The 25943-nt window shown below is 34.0% G+C and overlaps 1 protein-coding gene across 1 annotated transcript in view; it reads right to left on the minus strand.

Moving 5' to 3' along the window:
* The window catches only part of SGCZ (sarcoglycan zeta), a 459941-nt gene that overhangs the window by 206635 nt on the left and 227363 nt on the right, over nucleotides 1–25943 (minus strand). The window contains exon 2 of the mRNA XM_035699786.2: nucleotides 174–275. Coding sequence (XP_035555679.2) covers nucleotides 174–275 — 102 coding nt within the window. The remainder of the gene's footprint in view (nucleotides 1–173; nucleotides 276–25943) is intronic.

Raw genomic sequence — 25943 nt, forward strand, 5'->3', positions numbered from 1 at the left:
CGCTCTCCACTGGTTTTTCAACTGTTTCACTGTCTTGATTTCTTCAAATCAATCTTTATCTTAAGGAAACTAAATACATATTAAAGAGATACGGGGGTTCTATCCTCTTATTTCAAACTAAAACATAATCTCTAAATTATCTTTTACAGTAAGCCAAAGCCAGTATCACATACCTTTCGGGAATGAATTTCTTTCACATACAATGGAAGTAGAAACTCAGATATACCTTCAAGTCGGATTCCCTTCTTGGTGACTCTCAGATTTCCCATACCATCCTACAAGCAATGAAATATAGTTCACTTTTAGGTTACTTAGAGAATGAATAACTGGCCATAATTTTCTTAGGGCTAAATTGAGAAAACAATAAGCTCAGATCAGTGATGATTTAAGGAAAATGAGAGATTGAGTCTACTTAATGAATGATTGCAGCAATTTGCATGCATATAGAGGGCTCTGTTTAAAATGAACAGGAAAAGAGGTATATTGAGGACCTGATATCCTTTCTTAGCTCTATCAGAGACTAGGATTTATCTATGAAAAAATCCTGTATTTTTTTCATGCATCAGCCCATTTAACTATTTTGGGGGTATAATGATATTTGCTACCTGACTAGTGGAAACAACTTTGCTATGCAGAGATTTCTAATAATATTTTTACATTACAGGTATACACATATTTCTACAATAGTTAAATAGTCACATTTGTACAAGGATTTCAACAAGTACTTAATAACTGGCTAGTATAAATAAGCATGATGCTCCTGTATTCAAACCATGAGTAAAGCTCATGTCCTCTCCTTTAGAAAACAATACACTATAAAGAAGAAGAAACAAGTATATAAGTAACATTTATGAGATAGAATAAAATAAATTTTAAAAGTAAGAATGGAGTGCTAAAAGGAATTAAAGAAAGCTTTCAAATTTGAGAAGAGAGTGAACAATTTCTCAAGGAAGAGATTAACTATTAACCACAAGAAGGGTCTTAAGAATATGGAGTTTCAACAGGAGATGCCCATAGAGGGAGAAAGAGAATGAACATTCTCTAACATTAAGAAACAGCATATCATCCCATCTGGCTAATATATGGACAACTGGGAGTTGTTTTGAAGCCAGAGAAAGGAAAGTCCATGAATGCAAAGGTAAAGAGTCTGTACTAACATCAAACTCCAGCGGATGAAACATAAAAAGTTCCTGAAAGTATCAGAATTATGGTTTTCAATTAATCTGGTAGGAGCACTAGGTGGACCTGACAAAATAGTAGGAACAAGGCACAACTTGGTAATACTTATAAGCAGTATGGGGGAAGAACAGCCTACAAGACCAGGTGACTAATTTTATATGGAGATACTGAAAATAGGGACATTCATAACTAATCTCAGATATTGTGGCTATGACCAAATAAGGAAATGCAGTGATTTTTTAAATAGGAATAATGAAATTAACATGCTCAAAGGCAAAATGAGTTTAGCTCTGGACTTGTTAACTTTGAGGTATCATTGAGAATTCAAATATTTATCCATCAACTAGTACATCTGTAAGAAAGAGGGTTTGGAAAATGACAATTGCTTAAGGCAAGCTTGAATCTTCTATGATGCATGAGCAAGTCCTCTGCAGAAAGATGTCTATAAAACCAAGGAGAAATTCTTGGATAATGACCAGGTCTATGCGTTGGAAAGAAGCATTTCATGCTATGATCTGTGTAGGAAGAAAGCCAAGGAATTATGATAGCTCCAGCCTCTACCTCCTGGCCGGCCCCACCTCCTGTCCCCAAAGAAAGCCAATGAAGTAGTATAACAATGATCAGAATTTTGAGTAAGAGTTAAAGGACTTTTTTTAAAAACAAAATTATTTATTTGAGAGAAAGAGAAAGAGAGAGAGAGAGAGAGTTTGAGCATAAGCAGGGAGAGAAGCAGACTCCTCACTGAGCAGGGGGCCTGATGCAGGGCTCAATCCCAGGACCTTGGGATCATGACCTTAGCTGAAGACAGACACTTAACCAATTGAGCTACACAGACACCCTAAAGGACGACTTCTTCTTCTTCTTCTTCTTCTTCTTCTTCTTCTTCTTCTTCTTCTTCTTCTTCTTCTTCTTCCAGAAAGAAAATCACTACTGAGAGAGAGAGATTCTGACATTGTGGAAATCTCAATCCTCTTGGAAAGACAGAATAATGAATTCTGGTTGAATTAAACTTGGGATGAAGGGCTTCATTTCTTGAGACTCAAATATAAAGCTAACACTGGAAATGTCTCATAGGGAATTGACTTTTTTAATTTTAAAAAAGAGAGTTTCAGGCATCACTGAAGACTTATTCTGATAAGAAAATAGGTCTACTATTGTTGGGATGACACACCCCAGTTTCTTTGAGACAGAGCTGGTTTTATAATATCCTCTTTTACTCCTGCCTTTGGCCCAGGGCGCGATCCCGGAGACCTGGGATCGAATCCCATGTCGGGCTCCCGGTGCATGGAGCCTGCTTCTCCCTCTGCCTGTGTCTCTGCCTCTCTCTCTCTCTCTCTCTCTCTCTCTGTGTGACTATCATAAATAAATAAAAATTTAAAAAAAAATATCCTCTTTTACTTTCAAAAGTGAAAGTGATTTAGACATCAATTATATGATCACTCATTTATTGGCTCTAATTAATATCATTTGGCAACATTATACCTATTTAGGAACAGAAACTGGTGGAATTAACAGGGAAAGAGAATCAACAGTAAGGATTTGCTAAGCCGGAATGACTGAAGGTCAGAAGCATGTGGTGTGCCGAAGTCGCAAAAAAATGATGCCCCTCAAATAGCTGACCATCATTTTTCTCATTGGGTAGAGACAAGTACAGTCAGAACAGCAATATCGAACAGCAAAAATAGTACAAGTTTAGGGTATGACAACTGATAATCAATTAATGGTCGAATTCAGTAGGAGTTAAGAAATATGAAAAATATTAACACAAGTTTATGATTTAAAAAATGGAACTTCAGATTGTGAGATCGTGAAGGTAAAAAAGAAATTCTAGACATCATGAGGCCTGAAGAACACCTTAGCAGTGGGCAGAAGCAAAATGGAGACCAAATGCTCTGTAATTCAGAAAAAAATATAGGAAATGACACATTACTTTAAAATATTATTTTGTTCCTGAGGTATTTTCTTGACTAAATCTCACATAGTGACTCTCCATTTATAGTCTCAAATGCCTGTTGGAAGGAAGTGTTCTGAAATGTTTCCCATGAAGTTGCTATGGAAACATCTAATGCAACTGTTAGTCTAACTCAGAGCAATAGAAATAAATTGTATTATAATCATAATTCCCAGTTCAACACTAACCTTAAAAAATATTTTCATAAGGTGGCGAGAAATAAAAGAACTGGACATCCAAAGTTAACTGTGGTATTACTTATACAATATGCATATCTAAGTTTGAAAAGTTTTGAAAATTAAACACAATGTTTTCTTTTTATATTTTCTATATAATATATATTTTGTGGCATATAAATATATTTCATTTAAATTAGATGAAATAGATTTCCACTGTGTAAATAGGAGTGTTAGGATAATATTGTGCTTTGAATCTAACTTCACTCTACCATGTCCATTTGTCCTTCCTTTTATTTCTCCTATTTTGAATTAAAAAATGAATATTCAGGTTCTTACATGTTATCCAGATGTAGTTGTAAAATACATAAAGGTGCATCACATATTCAGTATATAATCAATCTGATCTTCACATGCATGTACCAAGTCCATTTATAATATATGAGATGGTGAAATAATCTGGTTTCCCTTCTGCAGGAGCATTAGAACGTGATTTTATTCTTACTGTCACTATACTTTCCTGATTCACTATACTCTTGGCCCCTTCAACATCTAAAATGGAGAAAATAACTTCTGGATTTGTGGTTAAGGATGGCATTGCCAAAACATGAGAAAGTAGAGAATTTAATATACCTATGGCTCAGGCCTCAACCTTGGCTCTATCATCTTCATTCAATGTAAGCTTGAACTTAACTAATTTATTTGTGCCTTAAGTGTATCTCCAATAAAAGCCATAAAACCACAACTTAATGTATTTATTGCAAGGACTGTATGAGGATATGAAGAACTCACAATAAACCTAACTTACATAGTAGTACTCAATAGCTTTAGCCATTATAAACATATTCGTAAAAATAACTTACATTTTTGTCTCATATCATTAATATAAGAATCATATTGTTTATTTTGAGAGATTATCTTTGACCTTGAGTAGACTCTGTATCAAGCTTTCTCATCATTATAGATATGATGCAGTTTTTTCATCTAGTAATCTTCCAAATCACTCACCTACTCTTGATAGACAGTGTAGTGTCATTTTAGAAGGGAATGTGAAGCCAGACAGATTGGATTTGAAACTTTCTACTCTGTATATCCAAAATACTCTATATTTTTTTCATAAAATGTATCATATTCTGATTATAATTTTAGTTGTGTATACACTTATATTTTCTTAAAAAGTAAATCATCTTCCTTATAGATGTACTCCTTCTTCTAACATAGTCCTTCTAACAGTGGTTTTATGTGGTATGTAGTTACTGAATGCCTGAGTATTTAATTGATCAGTAGAATTTAGATCTTATGAGATAAAAAGTAAAACAAAAAATTAAATTCATATCCTTATAAAAAATCATGCTATCACCAAAATTCCTAGAATTTATCTTTATAAACTTTAAACAATCTTTATTATAATTTTCATGCACTTGATTTTTCGGATAAGATGGAAAATACTTTGCTGAGAAATATTTTGGAGGGATTTATTATGAGAAATTGACATTAAAGTAAATTGGGGATATAAATGTAAACAAAGAATGTTGGTAGCCATGTCATTTTAATTTAAAATCCACACTCATAACTTCGCAATGATCTTACCCTAGTGCGCTCTGTCTTCACACAAGGTTCTTTATGATGCTGTCTGGTATTGGAAAAGCTGTTTGGACAGTGGCTAACCTCAGGATTTCAATTATGCCTTTACAGGCAAATGTAACTTTCAAAGTAATGAGCATGTTGACATGGAATTGAGAAAAAATTAAAAAATTGAGGAGATCATTAAATAATATACAAAATCTAGTACTTGATTTTTTTTGTGGGGGGGCAGGGGCAGTGAGAGAGTTGGAGAGAGAATTTTTTGGAGGGAGGCAGGGTGGGTGTGGAATCTTAAGCAGGTTCTATGCTCTGTTCATGAGCCTGACAACAGGGCTTGATCTCAAGACCTTGAGATCATGACTTGAGCTGAAATCAAGAGTTGGATGCTCAACCAACTGAGCCACCCAGGAGCCTCAAGTGCTTGATTAAATATTAAAAAAAAAAAAAAAAGTTTTCAAAGAAAGATGAAAGAATCTAGTACCCAGAAGATAATTAAATATACATTCTGAATTTTTTTCTGGTTAAAATCAAAGATAAATTCCTTCCAAATTACTAGCATTATTTCAAAAGAAGCTGATTAAAAGGGGAGATAAATATAGTATTTTTATGGCCTTGATTATCTAATGATATTCATTCTATACTTCAATTTGCATGAGGAAATGACCTTAAAGAGGCTATTTAGAGACAAACTGAAGCCTAGTATGATAAATTATTTTGTGAAGTCTTGGGGATTAAATATTTTTAGTAAAGAACCATACAAGGAGATTGAAGTATTAGATGGTTCAAAAACAATTACAAACCACTTTTAAGTGTCTCTTTGTTATTTATTCCTTACTGTATGCTAAGTGAATTTAAAAAATTGTTTAATTCCCCACTCCTAATTAAGGAGAAATTCTCCTTAAAATATCTAAGCATGTTCTTTTTTCCCTCTTTCATACCTGTTTTAAGCTGATGTTATTTATAATTTATAATAAGCTATTTTCCCCAAGCACAAGAGAAAGAACAAACAAAATGTAAGTTGACAGCCTGCTTTATTATGTATGTTTTTACTGTGTTGTTTGCTATAAGATTGTATTTTATTTTCATTTTAATTGGCCTGCCTTATTCCTGTCTATTATTAGCAAATAAACTGTACAGTGATAAGAATTGATAGACCTAGGAATCTGACCTTTAATTCACTTGTATAGAAACATCTTTAGAAATTGTTGTTAATAATGTATCTTTTATCATCTGGAACATTATTACCTTTGTTCATAGTCAATAGTTATTCAAAATTTCATAATTTATATATAAGCATTATGAAGAGGTTTTAATGTATTTGTCTTTAAATATGACAATAGACATTGCACTTTGTAACTATAATTTGTATTGGGGTTCATTTAAATATGTGAATTATTTTTAAAAGCATAATAAATTGAAATGAAATTTGTTTTCCAAATTTTCCTCTACTGATAATAGAATTCTTTGACAAGAATTTCTTTCTTTTTCTAACAGTCTACATATTAATAATCTCATACAACATATGTAATCACTTACTAACAAAATCATCAGAATGAAAATATGCTGAAACAAAATAAAACTAAAAATATGTTAATCTGACATGGCAGATATGACCACAATCATCTAATGGATGGAAAAATCAATAAATCCAATACGACTATATATGAGACCACTATTATATATATATAATATATTTACTTAAAATAATGGGAAATATATTATAGCTATATTTATGTAGAGAACAGATCATAGTAGAAACATTTGAACATGGGCATTTTTTTGTCCAATATTCTTGAAAAAAATGTTTTTATAGGCTATCTCTTGGAATCACTATTAAGAAAAGATTATTGATGTGGCCTAATCTAAAAATGTAATATTAATTGTACAAAACAATTTTATTTTTTTTTAAGATGTCTTATTTATTCATTCATAGAGATGCAGAGAGAGAGGCAGAGACACAGGCAGAGGGAGAAGCAGGCTCCACCCAGAGAGCCCAACACGGGACTCGATTCCGGGTCTCCAGGATCACGCCCTGGGCTGCAGGCGGCGCTAAATCGCTGCGCCACCGGGGCTGCCCTGTACAAAACAATTTTAAATGTGTATTAAAGTACCAGTATTGCACCACCTTAACTTGAAATTAAGGGTAAGCCAAGAGAATGTGCTAAGCAACCATGACAGAAGACAGACAATCGCTAATGAAGAGCGTTGCTGGAAAATCCAGTCTGCCTCTACGAACAAATCATCTATCTCAGTGCTAAATGGAAACAACTGGAAAGAATCTCAGGCATTTGACTTAAGGAAAATAATAAATAATGAATTAGTAATAATGTTATGTTTCCTAAAGATTGTCATCTGTAAATGGGTGACTGAGAAATATCCTTATTTTAATCTATGCAACAAGGGTATAAAGCCTACAGTTTCACTGTTAACGTATCTATCATTCCCAAAATATAAACAGAATGCTAGAATTATAATAAACTCAGTGGAAACAAAGTTCCTTTTTCAGCTAAATTTAGGAAACCGGGAAATGATATATTCCCACTCAGAGATTGACAATGCATATTAGCATACGAAACACTGAGAAGTCTGGGGTAACCAAACATATTTTCTTTTTTCAATACAAAGTTCACTAAATATTGTGTCCAATGGTTCCCCCACTCTCTTGGCCACATGTTGGAATAGGTGGAATAATATACCTTTGAACACACTGCACAAATACTGGTCTAATTATTTATATTTTATAAACTCTGAAGGAAGACTATTAACAAAGTGGTGCAGTGTTAAGCATAGAAGTGATTAAAGAGTTAAAAGCTATCATGTCTCCACAAATATTTATTGAGAGCTTATATATTGTCCCACTAAACTCTTTTTAAAATTTGGCTTTCCAGCTCTTTTTAAACACGAGAGAGAATATGTTGAACACTGCAAGGAATCTGGTCTGCTTCACAGATGTAATTTCTTATTGTCTGTAAGAAATGTTAAAGGAAGGTAATTCTGACCACAGGTCTTTTTGCATATATTTGCCATTTACCGTAAGCATGATTTATTTCCTTAAAGAGAGATCACTTTTTGTCTTGAACAAAATCACATATTTGGACCTATAAATTAAAAATAAGTCCTTAGGGTATGGTAACCTTACCTAGACAGTACTCATGGTAAGGTCTTGCCTAAAAATTTCTTCCAAACCCCCAAGACAATATCTTTAATATCTGCCTTCACTACGGAATTAACTTTAATAGCTTAGTCCACAGAGTACATTAGCAGACACTGAGCCAATGGCACATCATGACAACCTCTTCTCATTTTATTGAAAACGCCAATGAGATGGAGAGAAGCTAAGTGGATCTTATGCAGCTAGTAAGTTAACCCAAAGTCTAGTCCTCTTATTTACTTACTTAATTTATTTGAGAGAGGGAGCATGCACGAGTTGGGGGAGCGCCTGAGGAAGAGAATTCCAAGCAGACTCCCTGTTGAGCATGGAGCTCAATCTCACCACCCATGAGGTCATGTCCTGAGCTGAAACCCAAAGTTGGGCGCTTAACTGAGTGAGCCACCCAAGCACCCTTAGTCCTCTTACTTTTAATCAATCTAGGCAATGATAGGAATAAAAAAAATATATGTTAAATTTATTTTTATTCTGTAGCTCCAATAAGGATGTCATAATATTTTTCATTATTATTTGAGTTAATTGATAACAGTTCTTTCTTAAATTATATGCCTTTTGAATCTTTTAAAATTTCCTTCTCTAACTTTATTTACTAGCATGTGTTTCTTTTTTGGCTCAGACCTGATTCATGGTAAAGTTCTGTAAAAAGTTCTGGCAAGACAACTATGTTTCTAGATGATTATAAAATCTGCCTTGAAAATGAAGTCCTATGAACAAATTTTTGATGTTTGTTCAGGCATAGAACATTTTATAGAAATCTCAAAACAGTATTTTTGGTAAGTAAAACATTCACCATTTTACATTCTTCCTATGAATTGTTTTGTGATTCCCCTCATCCTATAAAACACAAGTTATGTGTGCATGCATGCAGTCATGTGGGCATGCATGCATGTATTTAGAAGAAGTTACTTCACAGGAAGGGTAAGTAAAATTAATTTGTTAAACTTAAAATTGTAGCTATCCTACTGGATTAGAACTGAGTGGATATTGGGTGACTCTCATTAGATACAGGAAAGAAATCCCATGATGATATAAATGAGTAAGCTGATGCTCTCTGTGGGACCAGAAAGTGGGACCGGACCACTGGTAAGAGTTGTCTGACTTTGGATTGTTTAGAAATAACCCTTAGCAGTTGGCAAGCACAACACTGAATTTATAGGTCTATAATATTTGACCTCTTAAACTAAAGATGTCACTTCAGTTTTTATATCTGAAGATTCTTCTCACCATCAATGAGAAATGCAAAAATGCAATGGGTCATCTCCCAGCCAAACTTAAAAGATCCTATAAGCTTCCTTGAAGGATACTACAAGTTTCCATCTATTTTGCTCTCAAGTTTTAAGGATGGATTATTTTTGTCTACAACATGTAGTCTAGCATCACATCTTTTATATAAGTTCCATTAGGAATACTATTAGTCATCGATTTGGATACTTATGAGCTTCTATTCTCCTACACTGTATCTATAATACTTTATTATAGTTCCAAAAGGCAACCTTTCCTAGTTTTGTTAGCTTGTTTGTTATATCACAGACAGATATCAGCCTGTAATGAAGGCCTTCCTGTGAGAACCACCTCCTTCCCCCTTGGTCAACCCCACCTGGTTCTGATGTGCTTTCTGCAGATAATTAAAGCAAGAGTCAATAACTAAACCAAAATTGGTTAATCAGATACATTTTTTGTAGCATGTTTTGACAAAATTAAGAGCAACCACCACCAATTAAACAAAATCTCTTTGAATGTAAAAGTGGGAATTTACTGTGATCATACCTTCAGTTACATAGAGAAAATCAGAATATGCCTAGGTTAAGAGAGGCCAAGAGAGAAAAGAGGTTAATTCTACTTGGCAAACATTTTTGTTTCTTGTTCTTGAGGTCCAGATGCATAACTATCCTTCTCAGATTGTGTTGTTTTATTCCCAACACTTCCTTAAGTATCATGGCCTCACAAATTCTCTCTCCCTTTTTCTCTTTCTCTCCATCCCTCTCTTCCTTTCTCTCTCTTCCCATTCTTTAAACTACATCCCAGTTTACTAAGAGAACAATTAAGTCCATTCCAATAGATTCTCTGCTCTATATATTTATACTCATTCTTGGTGATCACATCCACCTCCATGCCTACAATCCTTTTACATAAAAATCAAGCTTCTATCACTGGAACTTTGTATATTCTTTTCCTTCTCTCCATTCTTCTTCCCTCTCCATTTGGTTATCTCTGTCTAAGGTATGTTTGTATAACAGTTCAAACATACCTTTCAGAAGGCACCTTCCCCTGAGGGCATCTTCCCATACAAGCTTGGAACTGTTTCCTTTGTGAATCACAGCATCAGACACATTCCCTTCAAGAGCCTTATCAGAGTTTGCACCATTTCACATTCTTTTGTGTTAATATTTGATTACACCTTCCATCAGATTGTAAGCTTATTATAGGCAGGTACCACCATTGATTCCATGATTTACTCTTACAATCAAATACTTACAAGTCAAATGTGTCTTTTGAATTCTAGACAGCAGTATTTATCTACTTACTGCCTATTATTTCTGGAATATCACAAGCATCTCAAACCAAGCATATCCCAAACAAAAATGATAATCCCTCAAGATGAATTTCTTCTTTTGATGCGTTCCATATCTCAAAGAACTATTATCATCCTTATTTAATAGAAATCTGTATCTCATCCTGGACTCTGTAGTCCTTCTCATAATGGATCAATTACCAAGCCCTACCCACTTGCTTTCATTCTGGCATTACTCTGGCTCACAGTGGGATGTGCTATACAGATAGCCTTTATATGAAAGACTTATTGCCCCAACTGGTAGAAGCAAGGAGAGTAGGTTATCTTTAACTGTAAGACCTTTCAGAGATTGTGCTAAGCCTCTGAAACATGTAAGCTTCTTGATATAGGCCATCCTTCCTGATTTAGGGCTAAACTCCCTATATGATTAGATGGTCACATGTAGAGGCTCTTCTCAAATCCATGTTTGACCCTCTCAGGATTTTCTCTCACCTACTCTCCTGGCCAGTATCTATATCCTAGGGTTTAGCTGAAACATAAACCAGATGGGATTTTAAAAAGGGAGGGGGGGATCCCTGGGTGGCGCAGTGGTTTGGCACCTGCCTTTGGCCCAGGGCGTGATCCTGGAGACCCGGGATCGAATCCCACGTCGGGCTCCCGGTGCATGGAGCCTGCTTCTGTCTCTGCCTCTCTCTCTCTCTCTCTCTCTGTGTGTGTGTGTGTGACTATCATAAATAAATAAAAATTAAAAAAAAAAAGTGAGGGGGTACTGATAAGGATAAAGAGACTATATTTCAAAGGAGGGGCAAGATCCAACCAGCCAGCATCTACCAGCAAGAGGAAGGCAATTGACTTCTGAGGATTGGGTTTTTGAGGATGTTTTATCAGGTGGGTAGAACACAAAGCTCAATTTGGGATACAGTATAATACATCCGGAAAGGCGCCTCAGAGATTGTGCAAACTCATTATTAAAATGGCTCCTAGAAGCATGGAAAATGCAATGACCCATGTCAAGTAACCTGCAACCTGCATTTTCATGACAGATAGGAAAAGAAGGGACCAAATATCTCAGGGAAGTGAATATGTTGGACTGCATAAAACATGGAAGGTCAGAAGACATGTCAAATCATTACCATCTATGGGAAAACCCACAGGATACACCATTTACGAAGGTATAGGAAATCACTGGAGAGAGGGATATAAGATTCACTAAGTTCAGTGCTAGCTTTTCTCTGTAGGTCAGGGCTAATGATAGAAAAGACCACTGTAAAATCAGATTTTCTAACAGCAATGGAAGTAGTGAGGACCTGAGATAATAAAGGCCAAATGGTAGCCTGAAACCAGGTTAACACTGTTTTGGTAATGAGGGGCCAGGTTGGGAAAGCAACCAATGCACAATTCCAGAATGTTATGGACATGGTCAATAAATCTGGTGGCCACAGAAGCAAAAATGATAATTAAACAACAAGGGCCCTATTCAATATGCAGTATCAACACAAATCAAGGATGAATGAACAGCAGATTGAAGGCAGTTGTCTCAAGTCATGATTCCTTGCCCAATTTTGGTCATGAGCCAATTTTTCAAGCAGAATTCACTGACTTTTCTTGCCAAATTTTGACAGTGAATGAATAAGTGCAATCACCCTAGTGTGAGACCTCTGAGAAATGAAGATTTTAGTCATTCTACCAGGTAAGCCACCAAGTCCAGCGAAAGTCAGGTCCCACTTCAGTGAAGTGCTTGCCCCACCTGCCATGACCACCAGTGGCAGAAAACCTTTAGCTGTCAGTCCTGTCAAGAAATGTCTCAACTGCAAAAGTCATCATGTCTGTGATCAACTGATCAATGTGAAAATTTAAATGTCCAGCTATCATAACCTCCCTCTAAAAGATCTCAGGATTATTCTAGCTTTAGAGTTCCTTATGGTGTCATCAAAGCTGTCATTCTTTTACATCACTCTTTGACTTCTCTCCTTTCTCTTCTCAATTCTGTTCCCTTGATGCAATGTTATTGAGAAATCATTTTATCAAAATGCAATAAATCCATGATATTTTTTAAATTAAAATTACATTAAAAATTAAATTAGATCTTTGGGAAAGGGTAAGACTGATGCTAAAGATGAAAATGAACCATAATATATATTAGAGGAAACAGAACATTAATATTTCTGCCTGGTGGGAAAAAAGTAGGATGAGAAGATATTCATATTGACAACTCAAATATATGATAATTTTTTTCCTCCAGAGTGCTTTATTAATGTACCATCAGCACCAAAAAATTCATATTTAATGCCTGCACTGCAAGCTTTTCTCAATGGCAACTCAATTATCACAGACTTTCTTAAAATATTTGATTACAAACAATGGAAATTTTGTAAAATTACACAGGTCCAAACAAATAATGCAAATCTAAGTTAGTTTCTATGTACCTGGAAGCCAAAGAAGTAAAATTGCTTCTTTATGTGTACATTAATCAAAATTTAGAACTGTTTTTTTCCAAATTTTAAATATATATATTTGATTATATATATATATATTTATATATATATATAAATATATATGAAAAAAATTTGGAATTTTATATATATAAAACTATTAAAAGATAAAATATGATGTTTGGTGGAATATTGGTTGAAAAGTTATGGTAGGTAGTGATTTTACCATCCATCTTCTTTCTAGCTTTTAGTACAAAATTCAGAGTTATGATCAATGTTTTGAGTTTTTCACCCCACAAAATGAATCAGTTCCCATATCTTATGAACAAGTTAGAGCATAGGTTTGTGTAGTCTTTGTGTATAAGTATGGTCTTTTGGGGAAGGGGCACTTGGATAAAATCTAAGCATCTATCCCTAGTAAAGTTTGAGTAAAATATACTATACACATCATGGAGTATCATGTCATGTACACCGAATGACTAGATGTATACTTAGCAGCAATAGTTAAAAATCAAAAAGAAATATAATAACATTTACTTTAATTTAAAATGTATGTATTTTTACACTAAAAAGAACAGAATGATTGACTACAGAGAGGTCAAGTGCTCATAATGGAAATGGAGATATAGATTTTAAAAATGAGATAGAGAAGAAAGAAAGAAAAAAAGAAAGAAAGAAAGAAAGAAAGAAAGAAAGAAAGAAAGAAAGAAAGAAAGAGAGAAAGAAAGAGAGAAGAAAGAGAGAGAAAGAAAGAAAGAAAGAAAGAAAGAAAGAAAGGAAGGAAAGAAAGAAAGGAAGGAAAGAAAGAAAGGAAAGAAAGAAGGAAGAAAGAAAGAAAGAAGAAGAAGAAAGAAAGAAAGAAAGAAAGAAAGAAAGAAAGAAAGAAAGAAAGAAAGAAGAAAGAAAGAAAGAAAGAAAGAAAGAAAGAAAGAAAGAAAGAAAGAAAGAAAGAAAGAAAGAAAGAAAGAAAGAAAGAAAGAAAAAATGGTAAATAGTGAGAGATTTTTCAGGGACTGATGATGACAATGTTCCATAAACTGAAGGGTATAACTGTATCAATCTTCTGTACCTGAATTTAAAAACAAAGTAGAACCTGCTACAGAATGGCCAATCTGATCTATTCCCTTTGTTTATCCTCACTGTATTGTTTCGATTCAGTTTTTTTCCACTTTCTGTCTATACTATGATATTGGTTTTCTAAATGTTCCCATTATCATTAATGCAGACAATTAAAATCCTCTTTCAAATTGTTGATGCTCTTATCCTCTTATAAAGTGAAGCTTATTTAATCAGTGTCCAAGGACAAACTCAACCTGAAAATGCCTTTCATATTCTGAATTATATTCTAATAAGTTATGATGCAGCAACAACTGTTGTATTATTTTGCAAACATTCCCACAATGCATATTAATCCTTTTACTTTGTTTCCATAACAACTTTTCTTTTATTCAAGCATTTATTGCAATGCATTATAATTCATTGTTAACTGGCAACTCTGCTGTGATCTGACTTTACTGAAAGAACATATCTTCTGAGTAGGAAAAAACACAAGAGTGTTTTTATTCTATACTCTATACTCAGGATACTTCTGACACTAGATGTGTGGGTTTTTCAGACATCAAACAATTCCCTAAGACACCAGGTGGGGTGCTCTATAATTTAAGTCAATTTTGACACTATTTACCTGGACGTAGATCCTAGAGGTTCAGTCCCATAAGATTGCCTCCTCCTCAATTTCAGATACCAATTTTGAGTCTAGTTGTTGCCTGTGTTTCTGACCAAACTGCTAAATTGAGGGTTCCTATGATTTCCTCAGGTTAGATTAATTTCATAGAATGGCTCACAGAACTCATAGGAACATTTTACTTATTAGATTACTGGCTTATTATCTAATTCAGGAACAGGCAAATGGAAGAGATTCACACAGGCATATGGGAAGGGGCAAAGAGCCTCTAAACACTTTGCAGGCACCATTTTTCCAGCACCTTCACATGTCCATCAATCCAGAGCTCTTCAAACTCTGTACTTTGGAGATTTTTATAGAGGCTCTAGCACATAATCATGATCAATGATTAACTCAGATGTAACCCTCAAGACGTGGTTGGGGCTTAAAGTTACAAGCTTCTAATCATGGCCTGGTCTTTTTTGGTTACAAGCCCCCATCCTGAAGGCTCCAGGACCCCAAGAGGAGTCCCCTCATTAGGACAAAAGACACTTATATCATTTAGGAATTTCCAAGAAATTCTTCTATCATTTAGGAGCTTTGTGTCAGGAGCCAGATCAAAGACCAAATAGAGCAAAAGATGTTCCTAATGTTATGGTTTTCAAGTTTTTATTTAAATTCCAGTTAGGGGATCCCTGGGTGGTGCAGCGGTTCGGCACCTGCCTTTGGCCCAGGGCGCGATCCTGGAGACCCAGGATCGAATCCCGCGTCGGGCTCCCAGTGCATGGAGCCTGCTTCTCCCTCTGCCTGTGTCTCTGCCTCTCTCTCTCTCTCTCTCTCTCTCTCTGTGTGTGTGTGTGTGTGTGTGTGACTATCATAAATAAATAAAAATAAAAAAAAATAAAATAAATTCCAGTTAGTTAACATATAGTGTAATATTGTTTTCAGGAGTAGAATACGTGGTTTATCACTTACATATAACACCCAAAACTCACCACAAGTAGCCTCTTTAATACCCAGCACCCATTTAGTCCATCACCCACCCACCTCTCCTCTAGCAACCCTCAGTTTGTTCTCTATACTTAATAGTCTATTATGGTTTGCCTCTCTCTTTTTTATTTTTCCTTTTTTGTCCTATGTTTATCTGTTTTGTTTATCCTTTTTTTTTTTAGATTTACTTATTTATCTTGGAGAGAGAGCATGTATATGAGTAGAGGGAGGGGCTGAGAGAGAAAGAATCTCAAGCAGACTCCCCACTGAGCATGGAGTCAGACATGATGTTTGATTTCATGACCCCAATATCATGACACAAGCCAGAATCAAGAGTTAGATACTTAACTGAGCCACCAGGCACCTCAGTTTTGTTTCTTAAATTCCACATATAAGTGAAATTTTAGGGTATTTGTCTTTCTCTGACTTATCTATTTCGCTTACCATAATATACTCTAGCTCCATCCATTGTTGCAAATGTTAAGATTTCAGTCTTTTGATGGGTAATATTCCGTTGTATATGTACCCAACTTCTTTTTTTTTCATACCCAACTTCTTTATCTTTTCATCAGTTGATAGACATTTGGACTCTTTCCATAATTTAGTTTTGCTTATAATGCTGATATAAACATCAGAGTGCATGTGCCCCTGTGAATTAGTATTTTTGTATCCTTTAGGTAAATCCTTAGTAGTGCAATTGCCGAGTCATAGGGTAATTTTATTTTTAACTTACTGAGGAAGCTTTCTACTGTTTTCCAGAGTGGTTGAACCAGTTTCCATTCCCATGAACAGTGTAAGAGTATCCCCCTTTCTCTGTATCCTTGTGAATACCTGTCGTTTCCTGTGTTGTTAATTTTAGTCATTCTGGGAGGTGTGAGGTGGTATCTCACAGTTTTGCTTTGCATTTCCCTGATGATGTGTGATATTGAGCATCTTTTCATGTGTCGATTAGCCATCTGGACATAAATCTTGGAAAAATGTCTATTCATGTCTCTGTTCATTTTTTAACTGGATTATTCATCTTTTGAGTGTTGAATTTCCTAAGTTCTTTAGATATTTTGGCTACCAATCCTTTATCAGATATGTCCTTTGCAAATATCTTTTCCCATTCCATAGGTTGACTTTCAGTTTTGTTGATTGTTTCTTTTGCTGTGCAGAAGCTTTTTATCTTGATGAAGTCTCAAGAGTTCATTTTTGCTTTTGTTTCACTTATCTCCAGCAACATGTCTAGTAAGAAGTTGCTCCAGGCAAGGTCAAAGAGGTTGCTGTGTGTGTTCTCCTCTAGGATTTTGATGGTTTCCCACCTCACATATAGGTCTCTCATCCATTTTGAATTTATTTTTGTTATGATTTAAGAAAATGGCCCAGTTTCAATCTTTTATATGATGCTGTCCCGTTTTCCTAACATCATTTGTTGAAGAGACTGTCTTTCCCATTGGATATTCTTTCTGACTTTGTCAAAGATAAGTTGACCATATAGTTGTAGGTCCATTTTGTTCTCTATTCTGTCCCATTGATCTATGTGTCTTTTTTTGTGCCAGCACCATGCTGTCGTGATGATCACAGCTTTGTAATATGGCTAGAAGTCTGGAATTGTGATGCCTCCAGCTTTGCTTTTCCTTTTCAAGATTGTTTTGGCTATTCAGGATCTTTTCTGGTTCCATACAAATTCTAGGATTGTTTGTTTTAGCTCAGTGAAAAATACTGGTGGTGTTTTGACACAGATTGCATTGAATGTGTTGACTATTTGGATATTATTGACATTTTAACAATATTTGTTCTGCCAATCCATGAGCATGAAATGTTTTCCCATTTCTTTGTGTCATCTTCAATTTCTTTCATAGTGTTCTGTTGTTTTCAGAGTACAGATCTTTCATGTTTTTGGTTAGATTTATTCCTAAGCCTCTTATATCTTGGTGCTATTGTAAATAGGATCGATTCCTTGATTTCTCTTTCTATTGCTTCATCTTTGGTATATAAAAACATCACAGATTTCAGTACAGTGATTTTGTATCCCACAAAGTTGCTGAATTCTTGTATCAGCTCTAGCAATTTGTTGGTAGAATCATTTGGGTTTTCTACATAAGCTATCTGTTCTTCTCCATTGAGGATGATATTAGCTGAGGTTCTTTTATATACAGCCTTTATGATGCTGAGGTATGTTCCCTCTATCCCTACTTTGTTGAGAGTTTTTATCAAGTATGGAAGCTGCATTTTTCCGAATGCTTTTTCTGCATCTATAGAGAGTATCATATACTCTTATCCTTTCTTTTATTAATGTGCTATATCACATTGATTGATTTGCAAATACTGAACCACCCTTTCAAGCTAGGAATAAATCCCACTTTATCTTGGTGAATAATTCTTTTAATGTACCATTGGATTGGATTTGCTAGCATCTTGTTGAGAATTTTTTATCTATGTTCATCAGGGAAAGTAGTCTATAATTCTCCTTTTTAGTGGCTCTTTGTCTGGTTTTATAATCACGATAATGCTGGCTTCATACAGTAAGTTTGGAAGTTTTACTTCAGTTTCAATTTTTTTTTTCTTTGGTACAGTTTGAGAAGATAGGTATTAACTTTAAATGTTTAGTAGAATTCTCCTGGGAAGCCATCTGGCCCTGTACTTTTGTTTGTTGGGAGTTTTTTGATTATTGATTCATTTTCTTTGGTGCTTATGAGTCAGTTCAAATTTTCTATTTCTACCTGCTTCAGTTTTAATAGCTTATATGTTTCTAGGAATGTATCCATTTTTCCAGATTGCCCAATTTTCGATGTGTAATTTTTCATAATATTCTCTTAGAATTTTTCTGTGGTGTTGGTGTGGTCTCTATCTTTTTTCACTAATGGTTTCATTTATCTGGATCCTTTCTCTTTTCTTTTTGATAATCTGTCTAGTGGTTTATCAATTTTATTTATTCTTTCAAAGAACCAGTTCCTCATTTCATTGATTTGTTCTACTGGGGTTTTTAATTGTTTTCATTTATTTTTGCTCCAATGTTTATTAATCCCCTTCTTCTGCTAGCTTTAGGCTTTATTTGCTGTTCCTTTTCTAGCTCCTTTAGGTGTAAGTTGAGATTTTGCATTTAAGACTTCTCTTGCTTCTTGAAGTAGGTCTGTATTGCTATACACTTCCCTCTTACTGCTTTTGCTGCATCTCAAAGGTTTTGGGCTGTCATGTTTTCATTTTCATTAGTTTCTATGTATTTCTTTATTTCTTCCTTAATTTCATAGTTGATCCATTCATTCTTTAGTAGGATATTCTTTAAACACCATATATTTGTTGTCTTTCCAAATTTTTTCTTGTTATTGAATTCAAAGTTTCATAGCATTGTGGTCAGAAAATACCCATGGTATGTCCTCAATCTTTTTGTATCTGTTGAGGTGTGATTTGTGACCCAGTAGAGATCTTTTCTGAAGAATGTGCCATGTGCACACTTCTGGAAAAGAGTGTGTACTGTGTTACTGTCAGATGAAATGTTCTGATTATGTCTGTTAAGTCCTTCTGGTCCAGTGTGCCATTCAAACCCTTTGTTTTCTTCTTGATATTCTGCTTAGATGATCAGATATCCATTGCTGCAAGTGGGGTATTAAAGTTCCCTACTATATTATTACATTATTATAAATGAGTTTCTTTATACTCAACTGTTAATTGATTTATATATATTTGGGCGTTCCCTAGTTGGGGCATATAGATTCACAATTTTTAAATCTTCTTATGGGGGATAGACTCCTTTATTATGATATAGTGGATATAATGCCCATATTCTTGTTACAGTCTTTTGTTTAAAATCTATTTTTTCTGATATAAATATGGCTCCTCTGGTTTTCTTTTGAATTTATCACAATGACTTGTATATGTGAGCACAAGTACTTTCAAGTACTTGATAAACATCAACTGAGATTAAAAAAATGGATTTTTAGAATATCTATGAGTAGTTAAGATACTTATGTCAGAGTAGCTCATAGAAGGCTAATGCATCCCCTGAAAATATCTATAAAGTATGTCATAGAGTAATAAACAAAACCAACTGTCTTTGGAAATAATACATGTTTTTGTTGTGGTGACAAAAATGTAACATAAAATTTACTACTTTAACCATTTCCAAGTGTACAGTTCAATGGCATTAAGTACATTTTTATGCAACCATGAAAACTATGTCATCAAAAATGTTCACAATTCTGAATTATACCCATTAAATATTGACTGTCCAATACTCCACTCTCAGAACCTGGTACCCACTGTTCTTTTTTTTTTCTCTAAATCTGACAACTTGAGGTGCTTCAGATAAATGTAATCATATAACATTTGTCCTGTGCCTGGTTTGTTTTGCCTAGCATAATGTCTTCAAATTTTATTCAAGTTCTAGCATGTGTCAAAATTTCCTTCCCTTTTTAGGTTGAATAATATTCTCTTGTATATACCACATTTTATTTATCCATCCATCTGTTGATGGGCACTTGGATTGCTTCTACCTTTTGGTAATTACGAATAATGCTGCTATAAACATGGGTGTACAAATATCTCTGGGACACTCCTTTCAATTCTTCAGAATATATACCCAGAAGTAGAATTGTTAGATCATATGATAATTCTATATTTAATTTCCTGAGTAACTCTACTATTTTCCACAATGTCTATTCCATTTTACATCCCTATCAGCAGTGACTCCAATTTGTTCACATCTTCACCAACACATTTTTTTCTTGTTTTGTTTTGTTTTGTGCTTTAGTATAACAGCTATCCTAATGGGTGTGAAGAGGAGTAACATATGTTTGAAGTTAGTTAGACTTGAAGGTCAAGATGCTAAAAGAATAGATGCTTATGGCTCAGCCTCCTGTTTAGTTATTTTCCTTGCAAAGTTCTTGCCAACTTAAATAGCTCTAGGCATGGGGCTGAGGTTAAGATGCTAGCAGAGAATAGATAAGTTGTAGAAGCAGAGATGCTATCTGTAATCTCATGGTCCCGGGGAGAAAAAAATTAAAATACAGTTTTTCCAAAGTAGCTCGCACTTGAGGAACTAACACACCAGATTTGAAAAGGTAGGTGAAGAAAGATGGGATTCTGTACAGGATTTTCTTCAAGTTATTGTTGGCTAGTAAGCTGCTTAGGGCAGGTTAAGAAGCTGAACTAAAAACATCTGAGAATTTCATAAAACTTTCAGTAGTTGTATAATGCCAGAACACAAAACTCAGACCTTAGTATTCACTGAAGTGTGGTGGTAGTAGAGGGGGCCCTAGTAAATACTTCAAAGTTCAGTTGGGAACCAAAGAGGACTATGCCCTAGAGAGGATATAAACCATCCTCAGAGAAGATTCCAAACATCTAAATCTTGGCATCAAATCATCTCCCACCTTGGTTTTATTCATTAGGGGGATTAAGGTAAATCCTCTGTAGACAAAGATAATGTCACCTAAAGCCTCTATAATTTTTCAGACACCAAGTCTAGAACTGACTCAAAATTATCAATCACATTAGGTACCAAAGGGAAAAACACACTAATGCAGACAACAGGTGATCCAATTGCTTGATAATGAGGATATATATTCAAAATAATTATGATTCATATATTCAAGAAAATATATGGGTAAATAAAAGTATTGAGGAACTGAAACCCACAAAAAAGAATGGAGTGGAAAGTCTACAACTGAAAAATTCTACAATGGATATTAAGAACTTGGTAGATGTGTATAACAGAACATTGGAAAAGCTGAAGAGAGAACCAATGTAGGGAATAAGAGGTCATTTGCAAATATGCAGTTTTAAGCAAAATTAATAATAAAAACAGTCGCAGCAGTAGTAGTAATAATAATAAAAGGTTCAGAAAAGAAATAGAACAGATAGACCATGAAGGAAATATCTAAGATACTTTAATTGAAGAATATTGATGATAAAATTACCAAACAAATATCCAGTAGTCTATAAAACTAAATCAGAGCAAAATGCACAGAAAACCACACTAGAGACAGTATAATAAAACTTCCAGAATAAAAAAGAATGAGAAAATCTTTTCCTTTCTCTGACAGGAAAAGAAGATATTAACTACAAAGTAACAATGGTCAGACTGATAGCTAACTTTTAAAAATAAATTCTATTCATTAAAACACACAAAAATAACATTTTGAAGATACAAAGCAAAAACAAAAACAAATGTCCAACTTATAATTTCTAACAAATGGAAGTAGAGCCTGAGCCAATGAAAGAATGAAAGGAACAAAGGTGGAGGTGGGGTAGTTTGGAAGGGAAATAAAATTTTCAATGTGCAGATGACCTAATTATGTATGCAGATAATCCAAGTAATGTACAGACAAATTTTTGGAAATAGTGACTTTAGTTAAATTGTTGGCCAAAATAGTTAATAGCATTTTTATAGATGAGAACAACTAGAAATGCTAACTATTTAAGACTACAATAAGATATCAATATGAACCCGTCATAATGGCTAAAACTATCTTAAAAATAATGATACTGTTAGGTCTAGGAAAGAATGTAGTAATTGGAACTCATACACATGCTGGTCAGAGTGTAAAATATGATGCAACAAATTTGGGGAAATTTTTTTATAGAAATTTTGCTTATAGGCAATAATAAAAGCATCACCACAATAAAAGCATGAATATAAGTGCACACAGAGACACATACACACTGTACTCAGAATCTATTAAGAATTCCTACAAAAGAGTAAAACAGCCAATACAATAGAAAAATGTGCAAATGAATTGAAAAGGAACTTCACAGAAGAGGATATCCAAATGTTTATAAAGCTATGAAAAGGTGCTTAACTTCATCAGTTATCAGGCAAATGCCAGTTAAAACCAGGATTTATCCTTGCACATTCATTAGAGTGGAAAATAACATTTAGTGGCAGTACCAAGTGTTGGCAAGAATGTGAAGCACCTAGAACTCTCATATATGGCTGCTGGGAGAGTACATTTATACAGTCACTTTGGGAAAACGGTCAGTAGATCTACTCATGCTGAAAATATATACATCTCCTGATCCAGTTTTATACTCCGAGAAATTCACTGAGGAAAGTGTATTGTGTTTCCTACAAATGGCAAAGAAAATATATAATACAAAAAACACATAATCTCTGCAGGTATCCAGCTTTTTCTGTATGAGAACAGGTCATGCTGATCTCTCTGGGTTCTGGAAGCTCTGTTTAATGATGCACGTTAAACCTACTGCTATTCAAAATTGCTACTTTCCCAGATTTCTCAAAAGTTTCAATTCCTTTGCTTGGGTCCCAACAGCGTCTTACAAAATAGAAAACCATTCAGAACTAGCCTAGGCTAAGTTACCAGATATTGTGAAGTTTAGTATCACTGGTTTCAGTGGAAGAAAGATAATTGTTGCAATTTCAGACACCTGGATTCTAGACCAAGCTCCACTCCTTCCTCATGCATGACTTCATGAAATCTCTCTGAATCCCAATTTCTTTAACTTATTAATTAGAGAATAGAAATAAACAGCCTTCTGGTTCATTTCCTACCCTATTTCCTATGACTCCACTATCTGTTTTTCAGGGTCAGAAAGAACTGTACTGCTATTCGACACGTGATAATTTCATCCTTCCTCCTTCTTTTTATTTCTTATTAACCATCCATCACCACCTGATCTAACCATGGCTTCATTTGACTTAAATTTGGTTTCACCTGTTTTAGCCAGAGAGCCCATTTTCTTAATAAAAGCACTTCAAAAATATGTTTGGTCTTTTAAAATATAATTAACATCTGTATAACCACACATTTAAGGCATATTTTTTTTCTAAGGTATACCAAGGAATCTGGGATACCTGCTTTATCCTAAATATTGCTGAATAATGTCATAAGAATTCTACCCTAGGAAAGTGTCAAACTGAAAGGATTACATACTATATGATTCCAACTACCTAAACATTATGGAAAAGACAAAACCATAGAGACAGTAAAAAAATCAGTGGTATCCAGGAATTCAGGGAAGAGAGAGGGGTGAAAAGAGTACTGAGATTTTTTTAGGGGAATGAAACTATTCTATAATACAGTAAATAGTAGATACATATTACACATTTGCCAATATTCATAGAATCCACAACACAAAGAGCAGACCCTAATGTAAACTATGTACTTTATTTAATAATAATGTATCAGTGTTGGCTCATCAACTGTAACAAACATACCAAATCAATTGTAACAAATTAACACATGCAGATGTTAATAATAGGGAAAGCTGGGATGGGCAAAGTGGGACGTATATGGAAACTTTCTGTACTTAATGCTTACTTTTCTGTAAGCCTGAAACCATACAAAAGATAAATCTGTTATTTAGAAAAAATTCACTCTAGTATTCTAGTTATCTTTGACAGTTTAAAAGAAATTAAATTAGATTAGAAAATATAGGTCTAAGATTTTTAAAAATCGAAAAAAATAAAAAATAAATAAATAAAAATAAAAATAAAAATCGCTGATTATGCATTATTTTATTTTAACTTGGGTAATTAATAAAATTCTGAGATTTAAAAATACAGTGAAAAAGTTTTATATTTTGAAAGAAATATTTGTTAAACTGAATTTCATTAAAATTAAAATTGTATGTTCTGTGAAATACGCTGTCAAAAGCATGAGACACAGACCAGAAGAAAATATTTGAAAAATATCTGATAAAACTATTATCTAAAGTATACAAAGAACTTGTAAAACTCAACAATAACTTAAAAAAAATAAAAATATACATTGACAAAAACTTTTCCAAACTGGGCGAAAGACATTGACAGACATTTAACCAAAGATATATAGAGATGACAAATAAGCATATGAAAAATGCTTCACATCATATGGTACCAGAGAAATGCAAATTGAAAGCATTTTTTTTTCATAATTGTAAGAATTTAGAGGCAACCATGATGTCTTTCAGTGGCTGAATGTCTAAAAAAAAATCTGTTACATCCAGGCAATGGAAAATTATTCAGTAATAAAAAGAGAAGATTTATCCAAAGACATGGTGAAAACCTAAAAGCATATTACTAAGTAAAATAAGCTAATTGGAAAAGGCTACATACTGCATGATTCTAACTATATGAATCTAGAAATGTCAAAACTTTTGAGATTATTGATCGGTGGATACCAAAGATTGGGTTGGAAGAGAAGATGCATAGGCAGAGCAGAGAGGATTTTTAGGGGTGTGAGGCTACTTTGCATGATACTATAATAATGAATACAACGACATCACAAATTTTTCTAAGTCCATTGAATGAACAACATTCAGAGTGAGCCCTCATGTAAATTATGGGCTTTGAGTGATAAGGATGTTCCAATATAAGTTCATCGATTAAAACAAATGTACCCTCTGATGGAGATATTCATAATGGGATAGGCTATGCATGTTTGGAGGCAGGGGTTAGATGGGAAAGCTCTATATTTTCTGCTCAATTTCACTCTGAACTCAAAAGTGCCCTAAAGAATAGTCTATTAAAACAAAAACATATGGAAATGAAAATTGAAATGAGAATATCAAGGAGACTATTAGGTGAATATATTGACCATTTCAAATCATAGAGTTATATCATTTATTTTGCATGAAATATTTTTAAAATAGGTTTATGCCAAATGTACTAAGTAATAATCTGTCATTTATCTCAATACAGAGCATTATATCACATGGGAAGATTTACAATCAAAATAAATAAAACAATCTATTTTAGATTTATGGTAAGACTAGAGTTTACAAAAAAGATAAAGGAGCACACCTTAACATGTTAAGTAATTTTAACATTTTGAGAATGGCCTAGAGAAAAAAATATTTTATCTTCCTTGTGGTACATACATATGTGCATGTGTGTGCATGTGCATATATTTTTAACTAAGAATATAGTCTAAGCTGTTTTCTTTATTTTTCTTCCACTCTGTAAATATTCCAACCAAAAGATAATATTTAAGATGGAAGCTTTTATAATATCTTTGTAAGTAAGTTTTCCATGAGGTATATTTCCTTAATTTTCATAAAAACAGGCTAAGCCTAACACCTGTTCAAGAAAACTAATCTGTCCTTAATCATCCATAGAGAATATTAACCCTGGTTACTTGCCAGAGGCTATAATTTCTTGTCAAAATTCCAGCTGAGAGATATTATCTTATTTTAAAGAATACAGTATTCAAAAAAAACCCTCATTTTTCTTAGAAGACTACATTCTATCATTTGATAGAGTCTGGCAGCAGAAAGATTCCATATTGAGATAATATGAGTGTAGCCACTTGCAGAATTCCTGCACTGAAGTGAGCATCATCAGTGCAATGTCTTGAATTTTTATTG

The sequence above is a fragment of the Canis lupus genome, chromosome 16 (assembly GCF_003254725.2).
Source record: "Canis lupus dingo isolate Sandy chromosome 16, ASM325472v2, whole genome shotgun sequence".
In the NCBI taxonomy this organism is placed as follows: domain Eukaryota; kingdom Metazoa; phylum Chordata; class Mammalia; order Carnivora; family Canidae; genus Canis; species Canis lupus.